Source organism: Chiloscyllium punctatum, chromosome 19 (assembly GCF_047496795.1).
Source record: "Chiloscyllium punctatum isolate Juve2018m chromosome 19, sChiPun1.3, whole genome shotgun sequence".
NCBI lineage: Eukaryota > Metazoa > Chordata > Chondrichthyes > Orectolobiformes > Hemiscylliidae > Chiloscyllium > Chiloscyllium punctatum.
In genome coordinates, this window is record NC_092757.1 from 84,585,871 (window position 1) to 84,612,271 (window position 26,401).

The following is a 26,401-nucleotide window of genomic DNA, read 5'->3' on the forward strand; positions in this document are numbered from 1 at the left end:
GGACTTTTCCCTACTTATTATTTTGATTACTTGTAATTCAGTCAGCTTCACTTGCAGAACAACTGCAGTGTTGAAGTTTGTATCCTTCTGTACTTTGTCTCCCAAGATTTGGAGTTGACTTCTTTTCAGTCTAACTTCAGCCTTGAGTATCCCCTTATGCTGTCATCTTCCATGCAGTAACCATCCCAGTGACTTTGCTGAGGTCGCTTGCTGCTAGAGAGAGCCAAGCACAGGGTGGTAGGCAGTAATGGAGGTGGTCACCTTATTTGAGTTAAGTTGCCATTTTTGAACTTAATCCTGAAGCGCAGTGAATGAATGTTGCCACAGTCCTGACTGACCGTGGGCTGCTGTCTGTGGGGAGAGACTAGCTTGAGAATCGGGCGCGGTTGAGAAGGGAGTTGTGATTTTGGCGTCCCCCCCCCATAGTGGTGCTCCATGGTGATGTATTATAAGCTTGACTGAACCCAGAGCTGCAGCTGCTAGTCTAGCAACTATCACGGTTCAGTATACATGGGTTTCCTCTGGGCGCTCTGATTTCTTCCCACAGTCCAAAGATTAGATGGATTGGCCATTGTACAATTGCACAATCATGGCCAGGGATGTGCAGGCTAGGTGGGTTAGCCATGTGAAATGCAGGGTTTACTTGCTTACGGTTGGGAGTGGGATGTGCATTAGAAGGTCAGTTAGCAATCCAAGGGCCAAGTGGCCTGTTTTTCCACCTTGTAGGGATTCTATTCTAATATTTCCTCCTGAGAGTGGCGTGGGTTTCAGAAAAGTGAACAAGTGCGGTTGAATTGCTGCAAGCTGGCTGTGCTGTGGAATCGAAAGGAAGATCAGGACGCTAATGAGCTTCATAAAAATGTTTGAAAAGCTTGCACCTTGTGTATGCGCTTGAGCATCCACTCACACATTGTGTTGTAGCAACCTTCCCCTCATGGACAAATTGTTGGCCGTTGGCCAGCGTTCCCTGAATGTCTTTCTAGTTGCACAAGCCTTCAATGTCCGTGTACGGTTAACACTTGCAGAACCGGAAGTCTGTGCCACAATAGTGTGGCTATTTCTTTGGGATTATTTGGCTGACATTGAAGGGATCATTCAGATCTAAAATGCTCAAGGCTAACGTTACAACAGTGACTACACTTACTACCTTGACTATAATGTTTGATTGTCTTGGAAAAGTGCGATATAAATTCAGATCTTTGGCTCTACAGATCGAGTCGTGGTGTTCAGAACTAAACCCAGTCTTGCATTTCCAAAAGGAAGCATGGGGTAATGGTTGAGAGAATTCTGGGCTTTTCCATTTCATCCTCTTCATAATTTTGTCTCATTGCCAACTATGTTCAGGCTGGCACTGACTACAGCTTGGTTGTGAGGAGGCTTCCCTGTCCTGTGCCAGATGTTTGAAGAGCTCTGGTTTGGGTAGGTGGTGCGGGGGGAGAAACGGTGGTATGTAAGGAAACTTTTAACTCTGTTTGAAAGCTCTTGATCTGTACTGTCAACTTGGTTAATGTTTAAATATTTTTGCCTGCCAAGAGCGAAAACATTGTAACTTATTGAACAAACGTCAATTAAAACTCAAGTATTCATTAGTGTTGCCAGTGTCTGGCTTCACGTACCTTGGCACAAAGTGGTGATTTCACATTGTCTTTTTGCAGCCGACACACACTCCAACACAACTGCATAAACTGGCTCACACTGGCACCCTGTCAATCACATTCTGTCCTCTTCTGTGATTATGATGGAATGATCATTGTAATTATCATATTAATCAGATTCCTGTGCAGGGCAAGGCCATTCAGTCTATCCGGTCTCTGCAAGAGAAGCTCCATTGGTGTCACTCCCCCTCCCTGTTGCATTGTAATAATTTCCTTTTCAGAGTAGATTAGATTAGATTCCCTACAGTGTGGAAACAGGCCCTTTGGCCCAACCAATCCACACCGACCCTCCGAAGAATCCACACCCAGACCCATTTCCCCCTCACTAATGCACCTAACACTACGGGCAATTTAGCATGGCCAATTCACCTGGCCTGCACATCCTAGGACTGTGGGAGGAAACCGGAGCACCTGGAGGAAACCCACGCACACTGGGAGAATGTGCAAACTCCACACACAGTTGCCTGAGGTGGGAATCGAACCTGGGACCCTGGTGCTATGAGGCAACAGTGCTAACCACTGAGCCACCATTAGTACTAACCAGGCCTGAGTCTGCTTAGCTTCTGAGATCAGACAAGATTGGGCGTTTTCAGACTAGTATGCCCATATGATCCAGTTCTTTTTTTGAAAACCATGGTTGAATCAGCCTGAAATTTGTGTCCCCTCAGGCAGTGAATTGCAGGTCCTAACCACACTTTGTACAAAACAACATTGTTTTGTTACCATCATTTGTCAGTTTTTTTTTCTGCTTGTCATGCCCCTTCCGCCATTGGTGGGAGGGAAGAATCTTTCTATCTGCTCTGTCTAGTTCCCTCACGATTTATGATGGTATCAAATCACCCCTCAAACATCTCTGAGAACAACCCCAACGTCTCCAGTCTATCCCTGTCCCTGAGGCCCCTCATCTCTGTTAGCATTATCATGAATCTTAAATTCATTCTCTCTCCCTCAATTGCTGTCACAAAGCCTTGGGATGATTGTTTTCCTTGAGATGTTTTTGATCCCTGTTCATGCATCTTTCAGTCTCTGGGACTTAAATCTATCACTTTCTGACATGACCTTGGATGGCTGTGGTGTGCCCTTTTTTTTTGATGAAGGTCAGAAAATGAGATGATCAAAACTGATGGAAAGAAGCACTAGAGTCTCTACATTTGTCCTTTTGATGTCTGCATCCAGAATCCTGAAGGGAGCCTCGTTATACATAAATTTTAATTGGGCCTGTGTAGGATCTGGCTTCAAACGTCTCGACTCCTGGTAAAGAGTTTATTTTGTGTAGAGTTTTTTTTTTAAAAGACCTAAATTGGAGGAACCCTTTCTTTCACAAGATGCACACTGCCTGCTGTTAGGTTGTGAACAGATGTATAGTTGTGCTTTTCGAAATAATTGTAGAATATCACAGTCCAGGTGGAGGCTATTCAGCCCAGTGCATCTATGCTAGTTGAATAACTGTCCAATTGATCCCCGATGTTTAATTGCCATTGAAGGTTTGTGAATCGGCTACAATTGCCTCTTGAAGTGCATTCCGACCACACTTGCTCTGCGTTTTTTATTGAAGTTGTTTTTTTGATCTCTGGGTTGTTATCGGTAATGGTGTCCTCTGTTGGCAGACCCACAAGAAGAAGCTTCTGTTTGTTACTTTATCGAAACCCTTTGTGACTTTGTATCGATCTCTGCTGGACAGTGAACAACCTCAGGTCAACTGAAGTCAGACCACCTTGCCTGTGTTTTGAACAATAACAAAATCTCCTCCCTCTCTAAGGCTTCAACAGTTCTACAGAGGCGTAGTGCTCAAGTTTAGATCCAATGCAGAGGAACTTCGATTAGCTGGCATTCAATTATCTGAATTTTGGATTATCCGGCAAGATCGCAAGGTCCCGATGCTCAACTAAACTGTTATCCAGCATTCGGTTAACCGAACGGAATATTCCCCGCCCGTCTCCTTTGGATAATCAAGGTTCCTCTGTGTTTATATGGCTCCTAACCAGTTGTTTTTCCCTAAAATGTCCAAAATTCAGCTCAGTTGACATATTGATTTGAATTATTTACAACGATCTCAGTCACAAATTAACCTCCTATACTTATCAACTAGTGACAGGCAAAGTGATAACTGTGTTTTGCAATGTTCTTAGGCTTTCACCAGAAAGCTTCCAAGGTCATTAAGGCTGTTCTGAGCGTATGGCTTGGTGTTCTATAATCACTTGTCCTCATAAATAGGGTCATGACGTGTGTGTGTGTGGTGGTATATAGAGAGGTGAGGGGAATGGGAAAGTGGAGCTCTTCCCTTGGAATGCGACCTTCACGTGCACTTGTGCCCTTGTCTGTGTTTTTTTTCCCTGGGTAAATGCTGCTGATTCCCTCTGTGGCCCAGCTCCAGCATGATTCACCACCCCCAATATCCAACTTGACCGAAGCTCGACTCGCCAGCAACCTCCATTCCAGTTTGCATGACGCAGCTCTCTCGGGCTCAGAGGTCTTCCTGTTTGGTTCCTGAAGTCTGCTCTGGTGTGTAATCTGTTGTTGTCACAAGCAGTCAAGATTAGAATGGTGCTGGGAAAGCACAGCAGGTCAGGCAGCATCCGAGGAGCAGGAAAATCGACGTTTCGGGCAAAAGCCTTTCATGTGCTTGTTGCAACAAACACCCTAGCAGTTTGTTGATTTTTTTTGACCAGTATTGAAAGCCCTGTAAGTTGGATACTGTGAACACCCCTTAGTGCAATTATGACGTAGCTCTTAGCCAAGGGAACTATCTTGTATTCACTTCCTTCTATTATCTGGGTGGTGGGGTGTGGACCTCTTCTCAGTTTCCTCCCTCTTCTAGCTGATGTTAGATCCCATCTGGTTCAGTAAATACTTTAGCAAGAGAAGCCTGCCATCCTCAGCCCTTTGGGCTTGCTTGTGTGTCTAGAGCCACGGCAATGTGGTTGACTTGTTACTGCCCTCAAGTGGCCAGACAACCACTTAATTCACGGTGCTTATGAATGCTGATCTTAGCATTGATGTGTACATGCGATGTAAGAACAAAAAACAAATTAATGAAGTGTGAAATCTGATCCCATGTGGGCAATAAGCAACTTGAATATATTGCCACCATATCCCTGTAGAGCCCACCTCCCATTAAATCTCAGCTGATTAACACCGCAGAAATTTCTTGCTTTTCTCTTGGGTCCAACTCTTTTCCTATTTACATGTTTATCGTTGCTTCCTCAGTTCTGCTATAGATTAGTGCTGATGTTGAGGTAGGATTGTGATACAGGGTCAAGAGTGCAGTGCGGGCCGCATCCACGGAGCAGGAGAATGTATGTTTCAGGCATAAGCCCTGCCCAAAACATTGATTCTCCTGCTCCTCCGATGCTGCCTGACCTGCTGTGCTTTTCCAGCACTACACTCTTGACTCTGAGTACTGCAGATGCTGGAGATCAGTTTCTCTAGGATTGTGATACAGATTGAGGGAGCTAAAGACACAACTTCTTCCTGTTCTCCATCCCAATGAAATAACCTGGGCTACGTCTACACTTCCGACTTCAGGGCTAACTGCAGTGTGCCAGGAATGATGAATATGGAAACCTTACTCTATATGAAATAACTGGGGAATGGGTGGTGTAAAAGGGATCATTGGTTTCTGGGCAATGGTCTTTGCCCTTTACACCTGTATAGGTTGTTCTGGTATAACATGTATTTCGTCAACACGAATTGGCTAAAGTACAGTTGACAAATTATGGATGCCGTTTGGGTAACGTGAATTTCCTGTTGAACAAGTATAGTGATTTTCTATAACGTGAGATTGCCAAGGAACACGATTGTCACAATATACCAGAATGCTCTATTTGTAAACCAGGGCACTGGCCAGGCTTCATGAGTAGGGTGCAAGTAACACATGGAATCTGTCACTTTGGCTTGATGATGGCTAGGTTTTTCTGAATGGCTTGTTGAGTGGCTTGGTGGAAACAATTTGAATCCAAGATGTTTCTACGACTAAGACTTAGCATGATCTACAGAGTGACTTATTAAAACTGACTTGCCATGAATGCACAGTTAAAAGCCCCCTCCCCCCACGTCCTGTACTGCACCTTAAACGCAACAGACACTGTGTCTGCTGTCCTCTTTTATGAACAGTACCTTCAGTTCCGGAACCTTCTGATGGTTAGAGCAGCACTGATGAAACCTTTACACTGGATAGTGTTGTTCAGTGGTCTGCCAGTATTGAGGGGTATCCATCGTCATACAGTACAGAAACAGACCCTTTGGCCCAATATGTTTATGCCAGCCGACAAACAGCTAACTCCAGGTTTCAAATGTTGGGGAACCCAAGCTGAGCAGTGTTTGCAACATGATACCAGCAACGCACTGCAAACCTTGCAAAGCCTGACGGGGAGGTAAAATAGATTCCTGTTTTGGTTGAGAATTTTCATTTGAGCCAAAATACTTGTTTGGATTCCTGGGATAGATGTTTCAATGCAGTACAGTAGAAAGGGAAGCTGAAGTGTGTTCATGGCTGCAGCAGGATTATAGCTGCAATAATAGACTTTGCCTTGACTTTGTAACCAAGTGAAAGTAATCAGTGCTGTATTTACTCAGTTGGAGCTATTGTATTAAGGACCGTATTCTGCCCAGTAAAGTGCTGCTTATCTCTTGGAGATTGCAACTTGCATCAGCCAGACCTTGTATCAATAACCCCGTGGTTGAGTTTACATTAGTTTTATTGTTTTAAAACTAATCGTTATGAATGGTGGTTGTTAAGGGTTAGAAGCGACTGGTCACATCTGCACTTGGCAAATGAGCTATCAGGCCAGTGGACATGAAAGCAATTTATAAAAATACAAGGGAGGAGTCCACACAGTATCTTGGTTCTGCTTTGTGAAATCAATAGGCTGTAATCTTGAGTTTCCTTCAGTGGTCTGATGTAAAAACTGAATGTCTAGCAGTTGGAGTGGGTGTTCACTGAGAGAATTTGAATTCCGAGTGGAAATGGAGTGACGCTACTGTGTATTGATTGCTCTCAATGTCGTGAAATTCTGGCTAGAGTTAGTGCTTGATGTTAAAACATTTTCTGCGTTGTGTATGTTCTGTTAAAATAACTAACTGGTGCTGAACTGGTGCAGAAAATAATTAACAAGCGATTCAGCATCTACTGCCTTTGGTGGAAAAGTGTTCTAAACCTCTTCTGGTCGTCGTTTTGTGGAGGTTTTTATCTCTTTTTTTTTCCCCCCATTAGAATGTTGCTTGCTCTCTTTTATTCGATCCAGGCGTAGGCCATTTAGCCCTTTGAGCCTGCTCTGCCATTCAATGTGATCATGGCTGGTCGTGGTAGTTGGTCGTAATTGGTAGTGCCATCTGCGGTGTCTCTCTCTTGCGCACGCTCTCGCTCTCCCTCTCACTTTCTCTCTCCTGCCTTGGGTTCCACTTGGCTATGGAGAAGGCTCAGGCCGGACTGCCAGTCTTCCGCAGATCGTCATTTCCTAAATTACAGTAGTGACCATATTTCAAGAGTTTAATTGACTGCTAAGTACTTGTGTATATCCTGCCAACCCCCTGTGTAGTGCTTCACTCTTGGAGGTGCAGTCTTTCATATGCAACATGAAACAGAAATCCCTTGGACTCTGGGCAGGTGGCATAAACTCTTCGGCATTATTGAGGTGTCTCCTGAGATGATGCTTTACCCTTAAGTGAGCAGGACTAATGCAGATGATTGTTTATTACATAGACTGTTGGAGCTTGCTATGTGCAAATTGCTTACCGTAATTCCTACATTAAAGCAGTGACTATACCTCCCAAGAGTTTGTAAAGCACTTTGGGATCCCTTGAGATGAGGGAAGATGCTATATAAATTTACTGTTGTGACAATAGATCTATAAGTAGGGTATGAAAAAGGCCAGCTTTGTTTTTTGGTTAAAAGATTTGGTACAACAGTATAAACAGTAAATATTTTCTACCATTTTTGACAGGTCTGTGCTGTTTTTGTCAAACTTACAGTTCCAACATTTTAACGTCACTGTTTCAGAAGTGAAACATTCAGGATGGCCAGAAAGCAGATAGAATCTGCCTCCAATGTTCACTTATGAGTAGAGGAACAGGAGTAGGTCATTCAGCCCCTCGAACTTGTTCCACCATTCAATTAGATCATGGCTTGTCTGGGCCTTAACTCCGTATATCTGCCTTTAGCCCATATCCCTTAATATCTTTGCTTAACATAATTTTAAAACTGAGATAGATAATTGACAACTTTAATTGTGGAAGAGTTCTAAACCTCTACCACTCTGTGTGGAAGTGCTTCTTAACATCTCTCATGAACTGGTCTGGCCCTAATTTTCACTCAGTTTCTAAAATCTCCCAACAGGTGGATGTAGTTTATCTACCCTGTCTTTTTCTGTTCATACCTTTGAAGACTTCCATCAGACCTTCCCCTAAACGTCTAAAGAAAACAGGTGAATAGTCGAAAGGTGGTGCTAGCTAATTTAAAACTTGCTGTGGTGTTGGACTGTTGTCACGCCTACAATTCCACTGGACTAGCCATCTCCAGTGAAAAGAAATTTCAGCTGAAGTTGGGTTTAAAGAATTTTTTTTGTATTGATCAGGATCCAAGTTTCTGACGGTATTGTTATTTAACAGAGCATTTCAAAGGAAGGAGGAGGAAATAGAAAGCACTGTGCTTTTTCAGTGCCATTTCATTACTGGCTTTCCCACCTTCTCCCTGTGAACTAGTATTTTCACAGCAAGTCCCATTTTAAAGTTCTGCTATTGGATTTGGTTCTGATGTCACCAGACATGTTAATGACAGGCTACACAACCTGTACCACAAAGTGTTCGAAGCCACTTGGTATGCAATTAAAATGGGAAGTGATGCACAGATGGCCAGTGTCTGCTTTAACTGAGGCTATTTCCCCATATCTTCACATTGTAACAGCATTTGGCACTGGATATCACCACTTCAAGCAGACTTATTGGCCTTGGACGGGGAAGGTGCAGATTTGTCACAATAATAGAGCTTTAAAAAAGAGGTTTAACTAATAACAGAGGTTGCATATTCCTTTGAGTCTTGAAGGTTTGGGGGCAATTGAAATAACTTTGAGGAGATTAAAGATTGCAGTAGAGTAGAGGGGGAATGAAGCAAGTTCTTCGGGCAAAGTGGCACAACCGAAAGCTGTCCAAGGATGAGGTCTAGAAATACTTCTCCACAAGAGAACACTGGAAATTGGGATTTTCCCCACAGAAAGCTACTGAGGTTGGGGAGTTGATGGAAGATGTGAAGGAAGAGTTTGGTCAGTACATTCTCATGTAAATCAGTGTTTGAACTAAATGGTCAAACTGGCCGAGGGCTAAATGGCTTAGTCCCTTTGTTAGACATTACCTCTTTCGTCCTGTCAAACTGCTCCTAACTCAGACTTTGACTGTGAAGCAAGATTGGGAGAAAGTGAGGACTGCAGATGCTGGAGACCAGAGTTGAAAAATGTGGTGCTGGAAAAACCCAGCAGGCCAGGCAGCGTCCGAGGAGCAGGAGAATTGACGTTTCGGGCATCCCTGAAGAAGGGCTTGTTCCCGAAACGTCGATTCTCCTGCTCGGGTGCTGCCTGTGAAGCAAGATTGGTGAGTTAGCATGCATAGTCCTGGTTGACAGGCAATACTTCATTGGCACTCAGACTGAGGTTTTAGAAAATCCCTTCTGCTCCTCCACTGCTTTCTGTGAAGGCACTTTGAGCAAAAGCTCACATCTGCCAGCTTTCAGGCGAGCGGCTATAGTTGCTCGCTGTGCTCCTGCAGCTCCGTCAAAGCTGAGTTAAATTATTGGCAGCAGTAGTGAGGGAGAGAATGCAGAACGGCCACAAATTGCAAACAAACCCACATGAGACTGAGGGGAGTCAGTTTGGAGGAAAGTGTATATGAAAATGTGTAGAGTTGCATCAACCAGTGCAAGAATTGTCAGCAGATGACGTACATTGTCTTAGCTGCAGACTCCAATATCCTTGAATCAGGATCAAAAGTTGCTATAATTAGTTGAGCTAAAGAATGCTTGGTTAAAAAAGGAACCAATAACTTAAGCATAACTTTGCCTCTTCTCTCAGAAGTGTGTAATGCGCACATGCATCAATATTTAAATAAAAGTGCTCTGAAGAACAGGCAATGCAAATGTAAGTGGACTTTTAAGGCAACTTTATTTAAGGAACTCTGGAGTCTGTGGAGCCAGGAACTTGTTAATAAGGGGCTGGTGCTGATTAGTCAAGTGAAGTCTGTCTTTGTCCTGTTAAGCACGCGTTTAGTAATCCCATTTATTTTCAAGACTTAGAGATATGATTGCGTATTGTTATTTTGGAGCTCCAGCACACCTCACCTGAGTGTTCCTAAGTTTGGGCACAGTCGTTGATTTTGCATGAAAGCATAGTGACTGAGGCTTTTGAGTTTTCAGACTCTCTCAGCTTGCTTCTGGCTGAGAGCTGACCACTAGCCAGAGCAGAGTGACTTTCCCAACGCTTGTTGGGCCAGACATTGGCGACTTGTGACAGGATTGCACCGCCTGAAATATGATAGCTGGAGTCAGACTCAACTGGGTTCGACTACAAAAATAATGCAGCCATCAGGAAAGAGATTACTAAGTAGTTTTTCTTTCCTTTTTGGAGAGGTGGCTGGACTGGAAGTCATGAATTTAAACGTGATGCAGCTACTTAAAAGTTGCATTGTGCTGAAGAATCAGCACATAAGTCTGCTTAAACACCAGGCTAAATTCTGCGGCTCGTCCCATCAACATTACTTTGGGAGTGAAAAGCTGACCAACAAACTGGCTTAGGGTTCACTAACAAATAGGAGATGGGTGCTTCATAATTCTGATTATTGTAGCTGGTGCGACTATGTGGAGTGAGGAAATGGGCTTTTCTTTTGGAGAAAAAAAGCTTTCCTGACCTCATGGTGCCCCAAAAACAACTTGGAGCGACTTGCGTGTTTTTTTTTGAAGCATAACCACTGTTGTAATGGCAATCGCATTGGCCAAGTCGATTTGTAGGTGATGGTGGATGGCTCGAGGAGGTAGACATACGGTGAATTCTGAAATCTGCTTAGCAGTTAGTGCTCACGGATCTTTTACGTCACTGCGTAGGACAGACAAGATCCTGGTTTAATATCAAGAGACAGCATCTCCTTTCCCATGTCATTCCCTCAGTGTTGCACTGGAGTCCAACCTGGATTTAGTGCAGACCTCTCCAGAGCAATGGGATTTGAGCCCAGAAGTTTGGCTCAGGTGAGAATGGCATGCACTGAGCAATGCCTGGTACCACCTAAGTTATCAGATCTGTTGCTTATGAATCTGTTGTGTACTTCTAACATTTATCCTTTAATAGGCAAGGTTAAACTCACTATTTAATATGAGGCGGCCAACAAATGCTGCATTTCAATCTTCATTTATCATGGTTTAACAGCCTAAAGCACATTTACTTGAATCATTTTGTCACATTTGTTGCATAAGGGGTGTTAACACCAAACCTTGCTGTCCTTTCTGTTGATTGCAGGTGGTCTCAATCTTGAGACGATTGTGGTGCCAAAGACTTGCAACGTTGTCTTCCTGCAAGTGGTTGCATGCATAATTAATTAACTGCAGAATAGCATACACTTCTGTTGTCCCCTCTTTGACCTTGTGGAGCTCATTGTGCTCAAGTAACTAACTCTTTCCAACCTTGCCATAAATCGACTGCTTAGCTACACTGTTGTAGCGTAGTTGCATAGCTTCAGTTTATACATGGATGGATCACCTTGGTGTTAAATGTCTGTCACTTTGTACATGTCTGACTTTCTGCTGCAGTACATGAATGTAACTTTACACAGCAATAGCCAGTGAGGTCTCTCCGTCAGCTGAGAGAGTTAATGAGGGCAGGTGGTGACTGCCCGCACAGTTGTTGAGAATAATTGAAGTTAAAGGATGTGTGTTTGTGGTGGTGTAAACGTTGGAAGGGGAAAAGGTATTGCTATTCTTGGGTGTAAATTTTGACTTTCTGCATGTCATATGCATCAAACTGAAAGCAGTGTGGTATGTCGGGGTTTTTTTTGGGCACTGCCATTAGTCACAACGCTGGGATTATCCTGACAACTTGACCTTGACAGAAGTGTTTTATGGCAAATCATTTTCGAACTGCTTACTCTGATAACCTTAAGCACACTGAGCTTCCCCCCTCAGAAAGCTTTAGGTGAGTTCACTCATTCTGCTGAACATTATCAGTAAACCTTCCTTGAACCAGTTTCTAGGTACAATTTTTAAAAATGAAATCTTGGCTCTTGAAGCTGTGTCTGACAGGGGAAGATGGGCAGGCAGTGGGTTGTGTGGGTTTTAAAAAAAATTTTTTTGTAGCAATGTGTAAAACAAAACTGTGCAACCTGCCCCTGAAGCACTTGTCATCTGTTTCAGCCTAGCAGTGTTGTGAGTCTGTCCATGAAGGGAAAGGAATGTGTGTCCTGTTTTAGTTTGCTGTCCAGAGTTTTGCTGACTGTCCTGGGACTGAGCATGTGAGGCTTTCCATTAGTACAATGTTTCAGGCTGTGCTCCTCCGAAGTAATTACATTACTGTCAGACTACAATTGGATGGTGGAGTGCCTTAGCAATAAGGATTAGACAAACTTAAATTGTTTTCACTAGAACGTTGGACACTGTGGGATAAATTGATGAGGAGCGGGAAAGTCGACATTTCGGGCAACAGCCCTTCATCAGGAGTGGGCCTTGTGCGTTAGGGCTGAGAGATAAATGGGAAAGTGATAGGTTAGAGGGGGCAGTGATGGGCGGGTCTGGAGGGCGATGCCGGGTTGGAGGCTTTGGACTGGGATAATGTGGGAGGAGGGGAAATGAGGAAGCTGTTGAGATCCACATTATTCCCATTGTGGTTGCAAGGTCCCAAGGCGGAATATGAGGCGTTCCTCCTCCAGGTGTCGGATGCTAATGGTTTGGCAGTGGAGGAGGCCCAGGACCTGCATGTCCTTGGAGTGGAAGGGGGGAGTCTGCCCTACTCTGACCTATCACCTTCTCCCTCCCCTTCATCTACCTATCGCTTTCCCAGCTGCCTCCCCCCCCCCCCCCCAAGTCCACCCCCCTCCCATTTATCTCTCAGCCCCGACCCACAAGCTTCATCCTTGTTGAAGGGCTTAGACCTGAAACTTTGATTCCCTGCTCCTCGGATGCTGCCTGACCTGCTGTGCTTTTCCAGCACCATACTCTCGTCTCTGATCTCCAGCATCCCTCACTCTCTCCGAGGGAATAGAGGGATATGGGTCACATGCTGGCAGATGGGACTAGTTACAATGCCATTGTGGCCAGCAGTAAGGTAGGCCAGTTCCTGTACTGTTCTATTCTCTGAGAGCACAAAATGGGCTGAGAAATTAAGAGCTTGTATTAATACTGCACCATGTGTTGATGTTCCCAAAGTACTCTCATCTGACGAATCACGTTTTATTTTAGGATTTGGTTATCAGTGTAGGTAAATGCAGCTGGTCAGTTCTCTGTGTGAGATTCCACAAATGGTACATGACGCAATTGCTGAGTGACTCTGGGGTATTTGAGGGGTGGTGCTTTGAACAAGGAGAAATAGGGAGTTTTGCAAGTGTCAGAGGGATTGTCATATCATCCCGCATGTGTGGAGAAGGGCCTCCATTTAATATCCAGTTCCAAAAATGATGTGTCCACTCTAAGACTTAGGACACTAGCACTGGTAACAGACTGGGGGGTGTCAAACCACAGTGAAGCTAATTTCTAAAACAGTTTCAGCCAATATGTTCAGAGTTACTATCGCATTACCTCTGGAGTAGGTGAGACTGAGTGCATCACAAGAGGGCCCCAAATGTTTTTATTTCCAACTGGTCCAAGGAAAATGAAATTTATTGTGGCCGGTATTCAAGCAAACTGACACTTGTTAATTGCTTGGTTTTATATATAGAACTTGAACCTTGCCAAACAGAGAGAAAGCTGCAACTTTTTGTCTTTTGCTCATCAGGGTGAGGAGGTAAGAAGCTAAACTATGACAGGGAGCACCAATTTAAACAACTTGGGAAGAGAATGTTGATTGGCTCAACCATTGTTGAGATGGAGATGGAGCAGGACTTGCTCATGGGCGGTCTTGGTTAGCTGATTAACCTTCAACCAGGTAAATAGACAGGTTGGGATGTTACCATGGGGAATGAGGTGAGGACTGACCACCTCCAAGAAAACTGCTCAGCGTATGTGTGAACTCCTTCTGACTGCATGGTGCACCGTGTGAATACATGTCTCCAGGTCAAATAAATGATATGCTGAGAGCCTGACTGATTTTATATTAATTTCCCAGTGTGATTCTTGGCACAGTCTCGAGTCTTCTGTAAATGCTGTAAAGTTGTAGAATTGTGTCCTGTGCATTTTGAACATGCTGCCTACTGCGGGCAGTCAATAAGGCTTATCATTTAATATGGGCTGCTGGTTATTGGGTACCCCCTATATACCTGGCATCAAACCAGCATTGAAACTCTTAAACCCCACGATTCATTTGTGTAGTGGGCAGAAGATCTTTTTGGATTGACAGTAGCATTGTGTCCATGGAGGGTACCACTTAGGCTTATTGTGGGTTAGCAGTCTGATGCTCCAGTTTTTGAGACCCCTTCCACATTGAGGGTAACCTGTGAAACACTGGGCGCCTTTCACAGGAACGAGAGTGGTAGCCAGAGGGGCCTGTCATGAGTTGCCATGGCATAAAGCAAGTGACGGTTAGGGTAGCCATTATCTCTCAGGACAGTTTTTCTTTAATGTGCCCTGTCTTGGCATCGGGCAGATGTCTCAGACTGGCTTTGTGTGATAGCGTGTCACTGTGGGACAGATTGTTGACCGGTGAACATTGGCTTGTGGTAGATAGTGGAGAACCCACTGACAGATTGCTCGACTAAGATGTTGAGGGAAGGGAACTTATTGGCTCAATTTGTGTGGTACGTTTGAGCACAGGATGGAGTTTAGTGATGTGTAAAGGTACTCCAACATGGCTAATACAGGTCGTTCTGCTATAATGCATTTTTCATTAACATGAGTTTGCTACAGCACTATAGACAAATTAGGGACACTTTCTAAAGTGTGAAGTTTTCAAGGGTGTATTGTTATAATGCGATTCCAGTCCCATTGGTTTAAATGGTGCTGCTCTTACATGAATTTTGTCTAACACTGGGTTGCATGAGAACGGAACCACTGCGTTATAGTCAGTTCTGCTGTAATGAGTTCTGTGCGCTCAGGTCATAGAATCGCTATTGTGTGGAAGGCAGCCATTCGACCCATTTGAGTCCACACCAACCCTGAGAGAATCCCACCCAGACCCCTACTGTATCCTGTACTCCCACAATCCACCTAACCTGCACACCTTTGGGCTGTGGACTGAAACCAGAGCACCCAGAAGGAATCCATCCAGGTATTGGGAGAATGTGCAAACACCACACAGACAGTCGCCCAAGGGCGGATTTGAATCTGTGTCCCTGGTGCTGTGAGGCAGCAGTGCTAACCACTCAACCACTATGCTGACCTGTAAAGAGTAGTGAGGGCTCCAAGTGTACTTGTGATTGGACAGCAGTCCGTTCCAATTGTCCATTCAAAATTTAATGTTCATTCAGCAAGATGCCTTGTCTGACCATGGCATCTATAGCAGTTGTTTGTATTGACATTGACCCTTTTCAAGTTATTAAAATATCCCATAGCCTTCGTAGGGACATTATAAACTGAAACCTAACAATGAGGGCATGAAGGAAGTCCAGGAGAAAATAACCTCTTTGACTAAAGCTTTTTGGTTTTATGAAGTGTCTTAAAAGGGGGTTTGGAGAGTGAAAAGAGAGAAACTAAGGGTTTGGGGCTGTCGTTGCTGAAGCATGTCCAATGGTTGGGTAAAACTGTACGCTAAATGTCAGCTATGGATGAGGAAGTTCGACAAAGGGAAGATTGAGTGTAGAGACCCTGTGTGATGGGAGAAGGCCCAGTGGAAGCGGTTGGAATGAAGACTGAATAGAGCTATATTTGCAACATTAGACCCTCCCTGAATTTGGTTGCATTTTACCGGATGTTAGTAATGGACTTCAGTGAAGCAGTGAATTCTTTTTGAAGCAATAGTATTCAGAATAAAGTTAGGTGTATTTTTCTGTCTCTTCTTTGATTTGGTCTGTTTATTGATTTGGCGCAGAGGGCAGTTTGTCTTGTAGGACTGATTACTGTCATTCTGACCAGTACAAAGTTGGATTTCGAATTAATGCTATTGGTAATTGAGAGCAGAAGCAAAACAAAGCGCGAGTCATTACCTTAATGGCACCTTTATCTGATTTGTTTTTAACCTCGAAAATATTCAGTGGAATTTAGCCTAACGTTAATTTGTTTGTGTGATCTCCTGCACTAATAAGGTTTACTGTAAACTGTTGCTCAGTTATTTGGGGTAATCTGTGTACTTTAAGCTTTTGACCCTCCTGTAGCCCATCAGTGTAGGTGCTGGAGGAGCTATGTACACCTTCCTAGATATATGAACCCAGCCTATGCAATTATAGTTTAAAGCTGTTTTGAGTGATGCCACCTATGGTTTTTCAGCGACTGTTCTCTCTGTCCTGCTCTTTACTGGAGAGTGGGAGGGATAGCTGCCTTTCTAGTTTATACCAAGATGGCAATGCCTCAGTTATGCGCAGAGTTGATGTGCCTTTCCAAAGAATTGACAGCCAATAAAGTAACTTCTCAAACTGCGCTTGCTGTTGCAACAAAATGCAATACCTCTCAAGCCTCTCTCCAGATGCTGGCTTTTAATTTGAGCAGACTGTCCACAGACCGAACACTGGGAATTGGTTTCCATCGAGGGGCAATTGTCAGTTCCTAGATGTCACTAGAAACAAATAAAAATTGAAAATCGCCCTCTTCCCTAACCCAGTAACTCGATTGATGCTTGGTCTCCCCTCTCCCACATAGAGCCTGGATTTGATTTCTGCTCAAAGCAACTGAGGAGGTATTTGTTTGAGATTTCTAGCATTTCACCTCCTGACACATTCTTTTTTGAATGTTGAGATACCTCACGAAGCAGTCTCAGATAATTCAGTATTACTGAGCTCACCGTAGGGTCTGGACAGACACACAATCCCCAAACGTCAGACTGAGCGGGAGCAAGAAATATTGGGGGGAAAAAAATAAAGGGGCGGCATGGTGGCTCAGTGGTTAGCACTGCTGCCTCAGCATCAGTCACCCAGGTTCGATTCCCGCCTCCAGCAACTGTCTGTGTGGAGTTTGCACATTCTCCCCGTGTCTGTGTGGATTTCCTCCCGGTGCTCTGGTTTCCTCCCTCAATCCAAAGATGTGCAGGTTGGGTGAATTGTCCATGCTAAATTGTCCATAGTGTTAGATGGCTTAGTCAGGGGTAAATATAGGGTCAGTCTCTGGGTGGGTTACTCTTCAGAGGGTCGACATGGACCTGTTGGGCTGAAGGGCCTGTTTCCACACTGTAGGAAATCTAATCTAAGCCGCAATACTGGCTGCAAATACTCATCCACTTTTTTTCTTCCTTCCTTGCTTCAAAGGTTCACAATTGGAATTTTTAATCCTTTTTGATAAGAATTAAAACTGTTGTATTACAATGCAAACACTACGGTGGGATTGCAAAGTTTTCAGGGAGGGGCAATTGTTGGGAGCTGCCTGTATCCAGAGTTGCAGATCCGTGACCACTAGAACCTATGCCAGCAAAGGTTTTCAAACCCTGAATTTCTTGGGAAGGCTTCTATATTTGACCCAGAGTTCTTATTGTAAATTGCACCAATTGCTGCTGTATAGGTGGTAAGCTTCTGATGTGGCTAATCACCTGTGTCATGCAACTTACCCATTGCTACAGTCAAAGAGCACTGGTAACAAAGGGGGAATTGCTACTTGCACGGTAGTTTTCAACCAGTGTGCCATGAGAACTGTCATTTAAATTTTGTGCAGAGTTAATAAAAAGCCATGTAAACCCAGTTTGAAACATTAATGGATTTGCTGCTTTTTTAGCTTGTTGCATGTACTGTGCTGCAATCCTTTTTCGTAAGACCATAATGGTAGTAAATATGACACTTTATGAGCAGTCAATTCTGCTGAAAAGAAGTGGGTGTGCCACATATTTGTCTCATTTGAAGTGTGCCGTGTTATTGGAAAGGGTGGGACCACTGTGGCAGAGGTTTCCTGTGTGGGGTAAATAAACAACATTTAGTTTATCGACTACCTCCTGAGGAATGGTATGGAAAATCAGTTCCTTGCGGATTGTCAACCATGTTCCAATGAACAGGTCACTGGGAACCCCTCTGTTTCAATCTGCTTGTCTTTCACAATTGTGCAAGTGTATCTCAAATTCGCACAAATTCAAAATTTGTTGCAGGAATCCTCTCTTGTACTAAGTCCAGAATAATAATTGAAGGACTGTGGAAAATGATCACAAACTTTATCTTCATTGTTAGAATGGCTGCACAGAACCACGTTCAGGAACCTCGTAGAGCTCCTGCCAGCTCTGCTCAGGGCAAGGAGCCATTTGGCAGAGAACACTTGTACTCTGTATTCTTTAGTAGTTGCCTAATAAAGTCATTTGCTACTGAAGTTAGCCATCCCTCATGTTCAGACTAAACAGTGTCAGAGTAGCCATGGTGGGGAAGATCAGGCAGTGTCTGTGTGTATTGTCCTTTGTACTGCAGGAACCTTGATTGGAGAGAGCAATGGGTACTATTTTTGAGCTGACATGAGGTAATTAGCAAATTAATCTTTTCTCTTCCTCACATCCTTTCCCAAAAGGAGAAATTGACTTTAGTATGTTGTGTCAGTGTAAAGCAACAGGGCACACTAGTCTGAACGTGAAACCCTCACCGTGGGACAGTGTAGAGGTCCAATGCGATCTCATCCCCAGTGCAGGTCCACTATTACATATATCCTGCATTAATTAAAATATTAACACAGTGAGCAATTCCATGTATTGACAGCTGACATGTTGGTTTTTCAGATGAGTGACAAGATACCAGGATGAGGTTCCGAGCTATCTTTCCATATACTCTGCCCGGGGTGCTGGCCCTCATTGGTTGGTGGTGGTACATCACCAGGAAGAAAGCTCGCCCAGGTGGTCACAGCAAAGCTAAACTTACCCCTGCACCTGAATCCATCGCCAAGGCCGATGGAAGAGAGCATTACACAGCCCCCAAGGATCTCCAGGATTTTGATACAATAGCCGGATTAACAATCACCAGTGAGGAAAAGATCGATGAAAGTGTGGACCACTCGCTGAAATTGGTGCCAGCTCTACAGGTTGAAACTTCAGAGCATTCGGAAGGAGCCAAGAGCAGTTCGTGCCTATTGACAGATAAATGTGACGCCAGTGCGGAAACCAACGTTCAAATGCTGCTTCTGGACTCCTCGCCCCGATCTCAAGAGGTTCTGTTCATGTCCAACGTGCAAGGTCCCCTCCAGACGTCACCCAAGGCCGAGAAGGAAAGCTACCCCCATCAGCTGATGGACAAAATCAGCAGTGACCCCTCTGAGAACTGGCAGCCCCCAGTATGCGGCGTGGTGAAGACGCCCACCCCTTTCCCCGTCCCAAAGTCCTCTGTTAGCCCGGAAACAGAGATGGGCAACAGCAGAGCTCTGTCCAATCTCAGTGTCGCCGAATGTGAGCCCCCGGTGAATGACCATCCCAACATGGAAAGGCCTGAGCCCGAGGGTGAAAACGCAGGCAATCTGACTGAACCCCCCTGCTTCAAGACCACCCTCAACAACATTAGCCTCAGCCCGTTCCTGACTTCAACCGGTCCCTGCCAGGATTCCAACCGGGAAAGCCAACCTCTCAAAGACTCTGCTCTCATCAGGAATGGCTTGCCCGCCGATTTGATCGTGAAGGACGCTGCTCGGGATGAGATTGAGGTGGCGGCTGCCGGCTTGATCTCCGAGGTGATAACTGCGGCGAAGCAGGAACTCTTCGCTTCTCAGTTGGACCCCTGTGTGGCGGGAGTGTGTGAAACTGGGGCAACGGGAAGCAAATTCGCGAATGCCCCTGCCACTGCAGATCTCCTCAGCAGGGACCCAGGAGCCGATGAGGTACGGAGGGTCAATGAAGAGGAGCACTCTGTTACCGGGACCAGCGTTGTCCAGAGGCTGGAGAGAGCGGTTGGAGAGCTTTCCAAACCTGATGGAGAGGGTGAACAGGGCGGATTTGCCATAGAGCATCCCACTCCCATTGTGTCCAGGAAGTCCTCGGAAGAGGCGAACCTGACAGCGGAAGATTCTGGCTGCCATTCCGAAGATGGGGCGATCGGGGAGGACCTACCAGAAGGCAGTGCAGCTTCAGACGACCTAAAGAACCACCAAGACGCATTGAGTAGTCGTGTGGTGTCCAAAGGTCACCTGGAACTGAGCTGTGAGGAAAAGCTTGAGGAGCCTGAAATGGCACTGGGAGAATCTGGGACAAGAGGAAATGTTCCAAAGGATTGTATGAATGAGGGAGACCAGAACCACCACACCACAGAGGACGTGCAGCCTAATCTGAATAAACATTTGGATAAATCGAATGCCACAGCAGGGGATGTTGGTAGCAGTGTTTGCCACTTCGGGGCAGGAGCAGAGGAGCCTATGCACACCAAGGTAACACCTGCCACAGAACATCAGAAAACAGATGCTCTGCGAGACTCTGTGACTGGAAGAACTCCCCCAGAGCAGGATCCAAAACATAGGCATGGACCACTGGGACATCAGGGAACTAAGGTGACCTATGCCAATGGAGGACGTGCAGAAGAAGGTGCTGATGGGAGTTCCCAATTGTGTCTCGAAATGGAGTTTGATCATTCTGGAGGTAAGATGGCAACAGCTGTACAGAACATGAATATGGTGGGCCTGGGATCAACCTGACTTGCGTTTTGAGTGCTTGAGATTTTCTCGTGACTGTTTTGTTTTGCACGGGCTCCTTTTTCATTCTCTCTGATCCATTGTATCTGGGATGGAGTCACCTAGTGTAGCAGCATTACCTTTTGCAGTCTTGATGTGGGGAGCAAAAGTAGGTCATTTGGCCCAATAAGACTTCTCCACTATTCAATAAGATTGCAGCTGTTAGAATCATAAAAACACAATCATAGAATCCCCATTATTCACTTCAATGCCTTTTCTCATGCTGACAACTTATCCCTATTTATTGGTATTTAAAAATCTCCTCTCAATCTCTCTTTCTCAACACTGAGCTGTCACAATCCTCTGAAATAGCAAATTCCAAAAGTTTACAATAAAAAGCTTCTCCTTATTTTGAAGTTGTGTCCCTGGCTCTAAACCCTCTAACTGGGGAAGCATTGTACCACTATATATTTTGTAAGCTTCAATGAGATTGGCCCTCATTCCTCAGAGCTCAACACCTAAATACCTCAAAAAAAATGGAGCAGCTCTTATAGCCTCAATTTTTTTCCCTGTCCTCCATCTTGAATTACCCAGAATCCATTTGATGGGAGACTGGTTAGCAAGGTTAGATCTCTTGGAATACAGGGAGAACTAACCATTTGGATACAGAACTGGCGAAGGTAGAAGATGGTGGTGGAGGGTCGTTTTTCAGTCTGGAGGCCTCTGACCAGTGGAGTGCCTCAAGGATCTGTGCTGGGCCCTCTACTTTTTGTCATTTACATAAATGATTTGGATGCGAGCATAAGAGGTATCGTTAGTAAGTTTGCAGATGACACCAAAATTGGAAGTGTAGTGGACAGTGAAGAAGGTTAACTCAGCGCGCAACAGGATCTTTACCAGATGGGCAAATGGGCTGAGGAGTGGCAGATGGAGTTTAATTTCGATAAATATGAGGTGCTACATTCTGGAAAGGCAAATCAGAGCAGGACTTCCACACTTAATCGTAAGGTCCTAGGGAGCGTTGCTGAACAAAGACCTTGCAGTGCCGGTTCATAGTTCCTTGAAAGCAGAGTCATAGGTAGATAGGATAGTGAAATGGAGGTGTTTGGTATGCTTTCCTTCATTGGTCAGAGCATTGAGTACAGGAGTTGGGAAGTCATGTTGCAGCTGGACAGGACATTGGTAAGGCCACTTGTGGAATATTGCATGCAATTCTGGTCTCCTTCCTATCGGAAAGATGTTGTGAAACTTGAAAGGGTTCAGAAAAAATGTACAAGGACGTTTCCAGGGTTGGAGAGTTTGAGATAGGGAGAGATTGAATAGGCTGGGGCTGTTTTCCCTGGAGTTTTGGAAGTTAAGGGGTGACCTTAGAGATTTATAAAATCATGAGGGGCATGGATAGGATAAATAGATAAGACCTTTTCCCTGGGGTGGGTGAGTCCAGAACTAGAGGACATAGGTTTAAGGTGAAAGGGGAAAGATATAAGAGACCTAAGGGACAGTTTTTTGACGCAGAGGGTGGTACGTGTATGGAATGAGATGCCAGAGGAAGTGATGGAAGCTAGTACCAATTATAACAACATTTTAAAAAGATTCTTGGTGGGTGTATGAATAGGAAGGGTTTAGAGGGATATGGGCCAAGTGCTGGCAAATGGAATTAATAAGGTTATGATATCTGATTGGCATACAGTCATAGAGATGCACAGCATGGAAACAGACCCTTTGGTCCAACTTGTCCATGCCGACCAGATGTCCCAACCCAATCTAGTCCCACCTGCCAGCACCCAGCCCATATCCCTCCAAACCCTTCCTATTCATATACCCATCCAAATGCCTCTTAAATGTTGCAATTGTATCAGCCTCCATCACTTCTTCTGGCAGCTCATTCCACATATGTGCCACCCTTTGTGTGAAAAAGTTGCCTCTTGGGTCTCTTTTATATCTTTTCCCTCTCGCCCTAAACCTATGCCCTCTAGTTCTGGACTCCCCGACCCCAGGGAAAAGACTGTCTATTTATCCTCTCCATGCCCCTCATAATTTTGTAAACCTCTATAAGGTCACCCCTCAGCCTCTGACGCTCCAGGTAAAACAGCCCCAGTCTGTTCAGCCTCTCCCTGTAGCTCAGATCCTCCAACCCTGCAACATCCTTGTAAATCTTTTCTGAACCCTTTTCAAGTTTCGCAACATCTTTCCAATAGGAAGGAGACCAGAATTGCACACAATATTCCAACAGTGGCCTGACCAGTGTCCTGTACAGCTGCAACATGATCTCCCAACTCCTGTACTCAATACTCTGACCAATAAAGGAAAGCATACCAAACGCCTTCCTCACTACCCTATCTACCTGTGACTCCACTTTCAAGGAGCTATGAACGTGCACTCCAAGGACTTTTTGTTCAGCAACACTCCCTAGGACCTTACCATTAAGTGTATAAGTCCTGCTAAGATTTGCTTTCCCAAAATGCAGCACCTCGCATCTATCTGAATTGAACTCCATCTGCCACTTCTCAGCCCTTCGGCTCATCTGGTCCAGATCCTGTTGTAATCTGAGGTAACCCTCTTCGCTGTCCACTACACCTCCAATTTTGGTGTCATCTGCAAACTTACTAACTATACCTCTTATGCTCACGTCCAAATCATTTATGTAAGTGACAAAAAGTAGAGGACCCAGCACTGATCCTTGTGGCACTCGACTGGTCACAGGCCTCCAGTCTGAAAAACAACCCTCCACCACCACCCTCTGTCTTCTACCTTTTGAGCCAGTTCTGTATCCAAATGGCTAGTTGTCCCTGTATTCCATGAGACCTAACCTTGCTAACCAGTCTCCCATGGGGAACCTTGTTGAGCGCCTTCCTGAAGTCCATGTAGCTCACATCTTCTGCTCTGCCCTCATCAATCTTCTTTGAATTTTTTTTGAAGAAGTAACAATCAAGTTTGTGAGACATGATTTCCCACGCACAAAGCCATGTTGACTATCTCTAATCAGTCCTTGCCTTTCCAAATACATGTACATGAGCTGCTGTGCTGCAGGGAGAGAATTGCCTTAAGAGTCTTTACCATTGACTCCAGATTCCATGAAATCTCATGGTGCTGGGTCAGACATAGGTAAGGAAGCTGCCTCCTGATTATCACAAACTTGTGGTGTGCAAAGACGTGAAGACAAACAAAGGCACAATGCACTTTATGGGACTTTGTTGTCCTTCACCAAGAGTGGCTTAGTCGTGTCACTCCTGACTGAGATAGTCAGGTCCTGAAGGAGATCCTACCAGGCTGGTTCTGAGGAGGAGTGAGAAGACTGACGACCCTTCACCTTAGCCTCCCTAATGTGCCTGTCACAGGTGCATTTATCCCTGACACAGCTGGATAGTATACACTAATGGACGCAAACACTGTGCTATGCATCTCTATGACTCGGACCTCTCTTCACCTGCGATTACTTCCATTGTGATGTGTGACGTGACCACTCTGCTCAATGGGATAGATTCAAACCCAGTCTAGTAGCTCAAAGTGGGCCATTGGCATCAGTATCTCATTCTACAATTATGTGTAACCCAGTGGCCTGACATATCCCTGACTCTGCCATTACTGTCAAGCCCTGACTCATTGACTGTGGCGTCAGACCACAGTACCAGGCTTGGAGGTGCCAACTGGGTGAAGCCCCAGGTAATTGTCAGTGCTTGCTCCATGGCAACTCCATGGGTAGACAGCTAAGTGTTTATCCCAGTCATCGCATTGAATGACAGCTCTACAGTCCTGCCCTTTCATGTCATGGAAAGTGATGGTGGGTAAGCCAGTAAAAGGAAGAATGGGGTACTAGAGTATCCCAGTCACTAATTGAGTGTTGGGGGGTGGGGTGGGGAGGAATGGGAATGGCTCAAAGCGGCAGGAACAAGACTGAAGTATTTGCTTTCATTTTCAACCAAAGGCTCTAGGTGGATAATCCACCTTCGGCTTGGTCTGCAATCGCCACCATCTCAGCCGGGCTCAACCAGTTCTGTGACATTGGAAACAATTGATGGCACGAAATACGCCGCAGGCTTTTGTGCTGCGGTGTCCCTACCTCTGAGCCAGGAGACCCAGGTTGTAGTCTCACCAGCTCCAGAGGTTTGTAATAACCTCTCTGAACACGCTGCTTCGAAAATATCTGTAATGAAGGCTGCCTGCAACTCGCGGGTTTGACCAAAGATGAAGGCTGGCCTCCAGAGTTGGCCCTGCCCCTCTGTTTGCTGAAGTACCAATGGGTACGTTACTCAAGGCCAATCTCCTGTGGCTACAGGCCATCACCATACAGGTTCTTTCAGTGCCCTGGGTAATGGTTTGTGGGTTGTGTTGTCATTTGTCTATCTATCTCTCTCTGCAGTCTGCAACATACTAGGCAGACCTGCTGATCTCTGCAGTGTGCATATGCAAGGCTGCTGCAGAATCTTAAATGGACCACGCTGCACCATAAACTGGCTTCCTGTGTCCACCCGCTTTCCAGCTGCTTTCATAACAGCCTTCACCTAAGCCTGTGACGTTAGATGTGGGAGCTGTTCACTGCAGTATTTGGTTCCATTTGAAACTCCCAGAAGCTGCAGTACCTTATGTTTTCATGCAATGCCAATTGGTATTCAGGCTCGGCATGTTGGGGCAACAGTTTTGATTTTTTCCGATTATAAACATCCTCCTGTACCGTTCACTGACCCAACCATCAACATCTTAGGAGTCAGCGTTGATCAGCGGATTAACTGGACAGCTATGTTAACATCAGTTACTAGAGCCAGGCGGTGACTGGGAATTTTGCACTGAGCGATTTTCCCCAGAGTTTCTCTTCCACCTCCAAGGCACAGGTCAAGTGTGTGATAGAATACTCTCCACTTACCTGGATGGGTGCAGCTCCACCAATACCCAAGAACGCAGCACCCGTTATCAGGACCACCCGTGGGGGGGGGTTGGGGTGTCAATCCCCTCCCCAGGTCTCTCCCTCCACCCGCCCCCTCGGGAGTCTCACCCTCTTTTTCCCACCTGCATTGCAGTCACTCCCACTCCCTCCAGCACTGTTATACACTCTGTACCATCGGCACTGCAGTATCTCACCAAAGCTCCTCTGTGACTCCAACTTCAGATAGTGAGAAGGACGAGGGCAGCCAGTGTATTTTGTGACCACTCTGTTCCCTGATTGTTACCCACCAAACCATCCTGACTTGGCACTATATTGCCATTCCTTCAATGTCACTGAGCCGAAATAGAGTCCTCTCCCCTCAGCACTGCGGGGTGTCCCTCCCCTGCAGTGAGTCAGCAACTTGATTCATTACTGTCTGATCCTGTGTTCTCCCCATGGGTGTGCTGCTGACGCCCTCCTGTCCCTGCATTTCCAGTGACTGATCCTCCTGGCCTGGACACTGTGGGTAATTTAGCTTGGCCAAACCACCCAAGCTGCACATCTTTGGACTGTGGGAGGAAACTGGAGCACCCAGAGGAAACTCATGCAGACGTGGGGAGAATGTGCAAACAGCCGCTTGAGGGTGTAATCAAACCCCGGGTCCCTGGTGCTGTGAGGGAGTGATTGTACTACCCGGTAGGGCATGGATGACAGTGCCCATGGTGTTTGAATTTAAAAACATAGGTAACATTTCAACTCCATTTAATGCAATGATACTGAACAGCTCTGACCAGCTCCAAGCCAGGCCAGATTATATTGGCTCGTGTCCAGCTTTCAGAAATTGGTTTACGTAGTGGAATCCAGTGAGGCTAAAGCAATCCTCAGGGTGCAATCTGCAGGATTATGATTGGGCTTCACCACTGGAGTCTTGTACTGAGTCTCCGGAAACTCATGTTCACTATATATGCACCATCTTAGGGTGACTTACAGTGAAAAGTGTTCTATTTTTCTTGTAGAAATACATGTGACAAATTCTAATAATAATTAAAAAAAAGTCTATCTGGGATTCTCAGC

At 45.3% G+C, this 26,401-nt stretch overlaps 1 protein-coding gene across 1 annotated transcript in view; it reads left to right on the forward strand.

Moving 5' to 3' along the window:
* akap1b (A kinase (PRKA) anchor protein 1b) overlaps positions 1-26,401 on the forward strand; it is a 62,277-nt gene that overhangs the window by 18,083 nt on the left and 17,793 nt on the right. The window contains exon 2 of the mRNA XM_072589908.1: positions 18,599-20,434. Within this exon, the coding sequence (XP_072446009.1) occupies positions 18,619-20,434 (1,816 nt within the window). The 5' untranslated portion in view covers positions 18,599-18,618. The remainder of the gene's footprint in view (positions 1-18,598; positions 20,435-26,401) is intronic.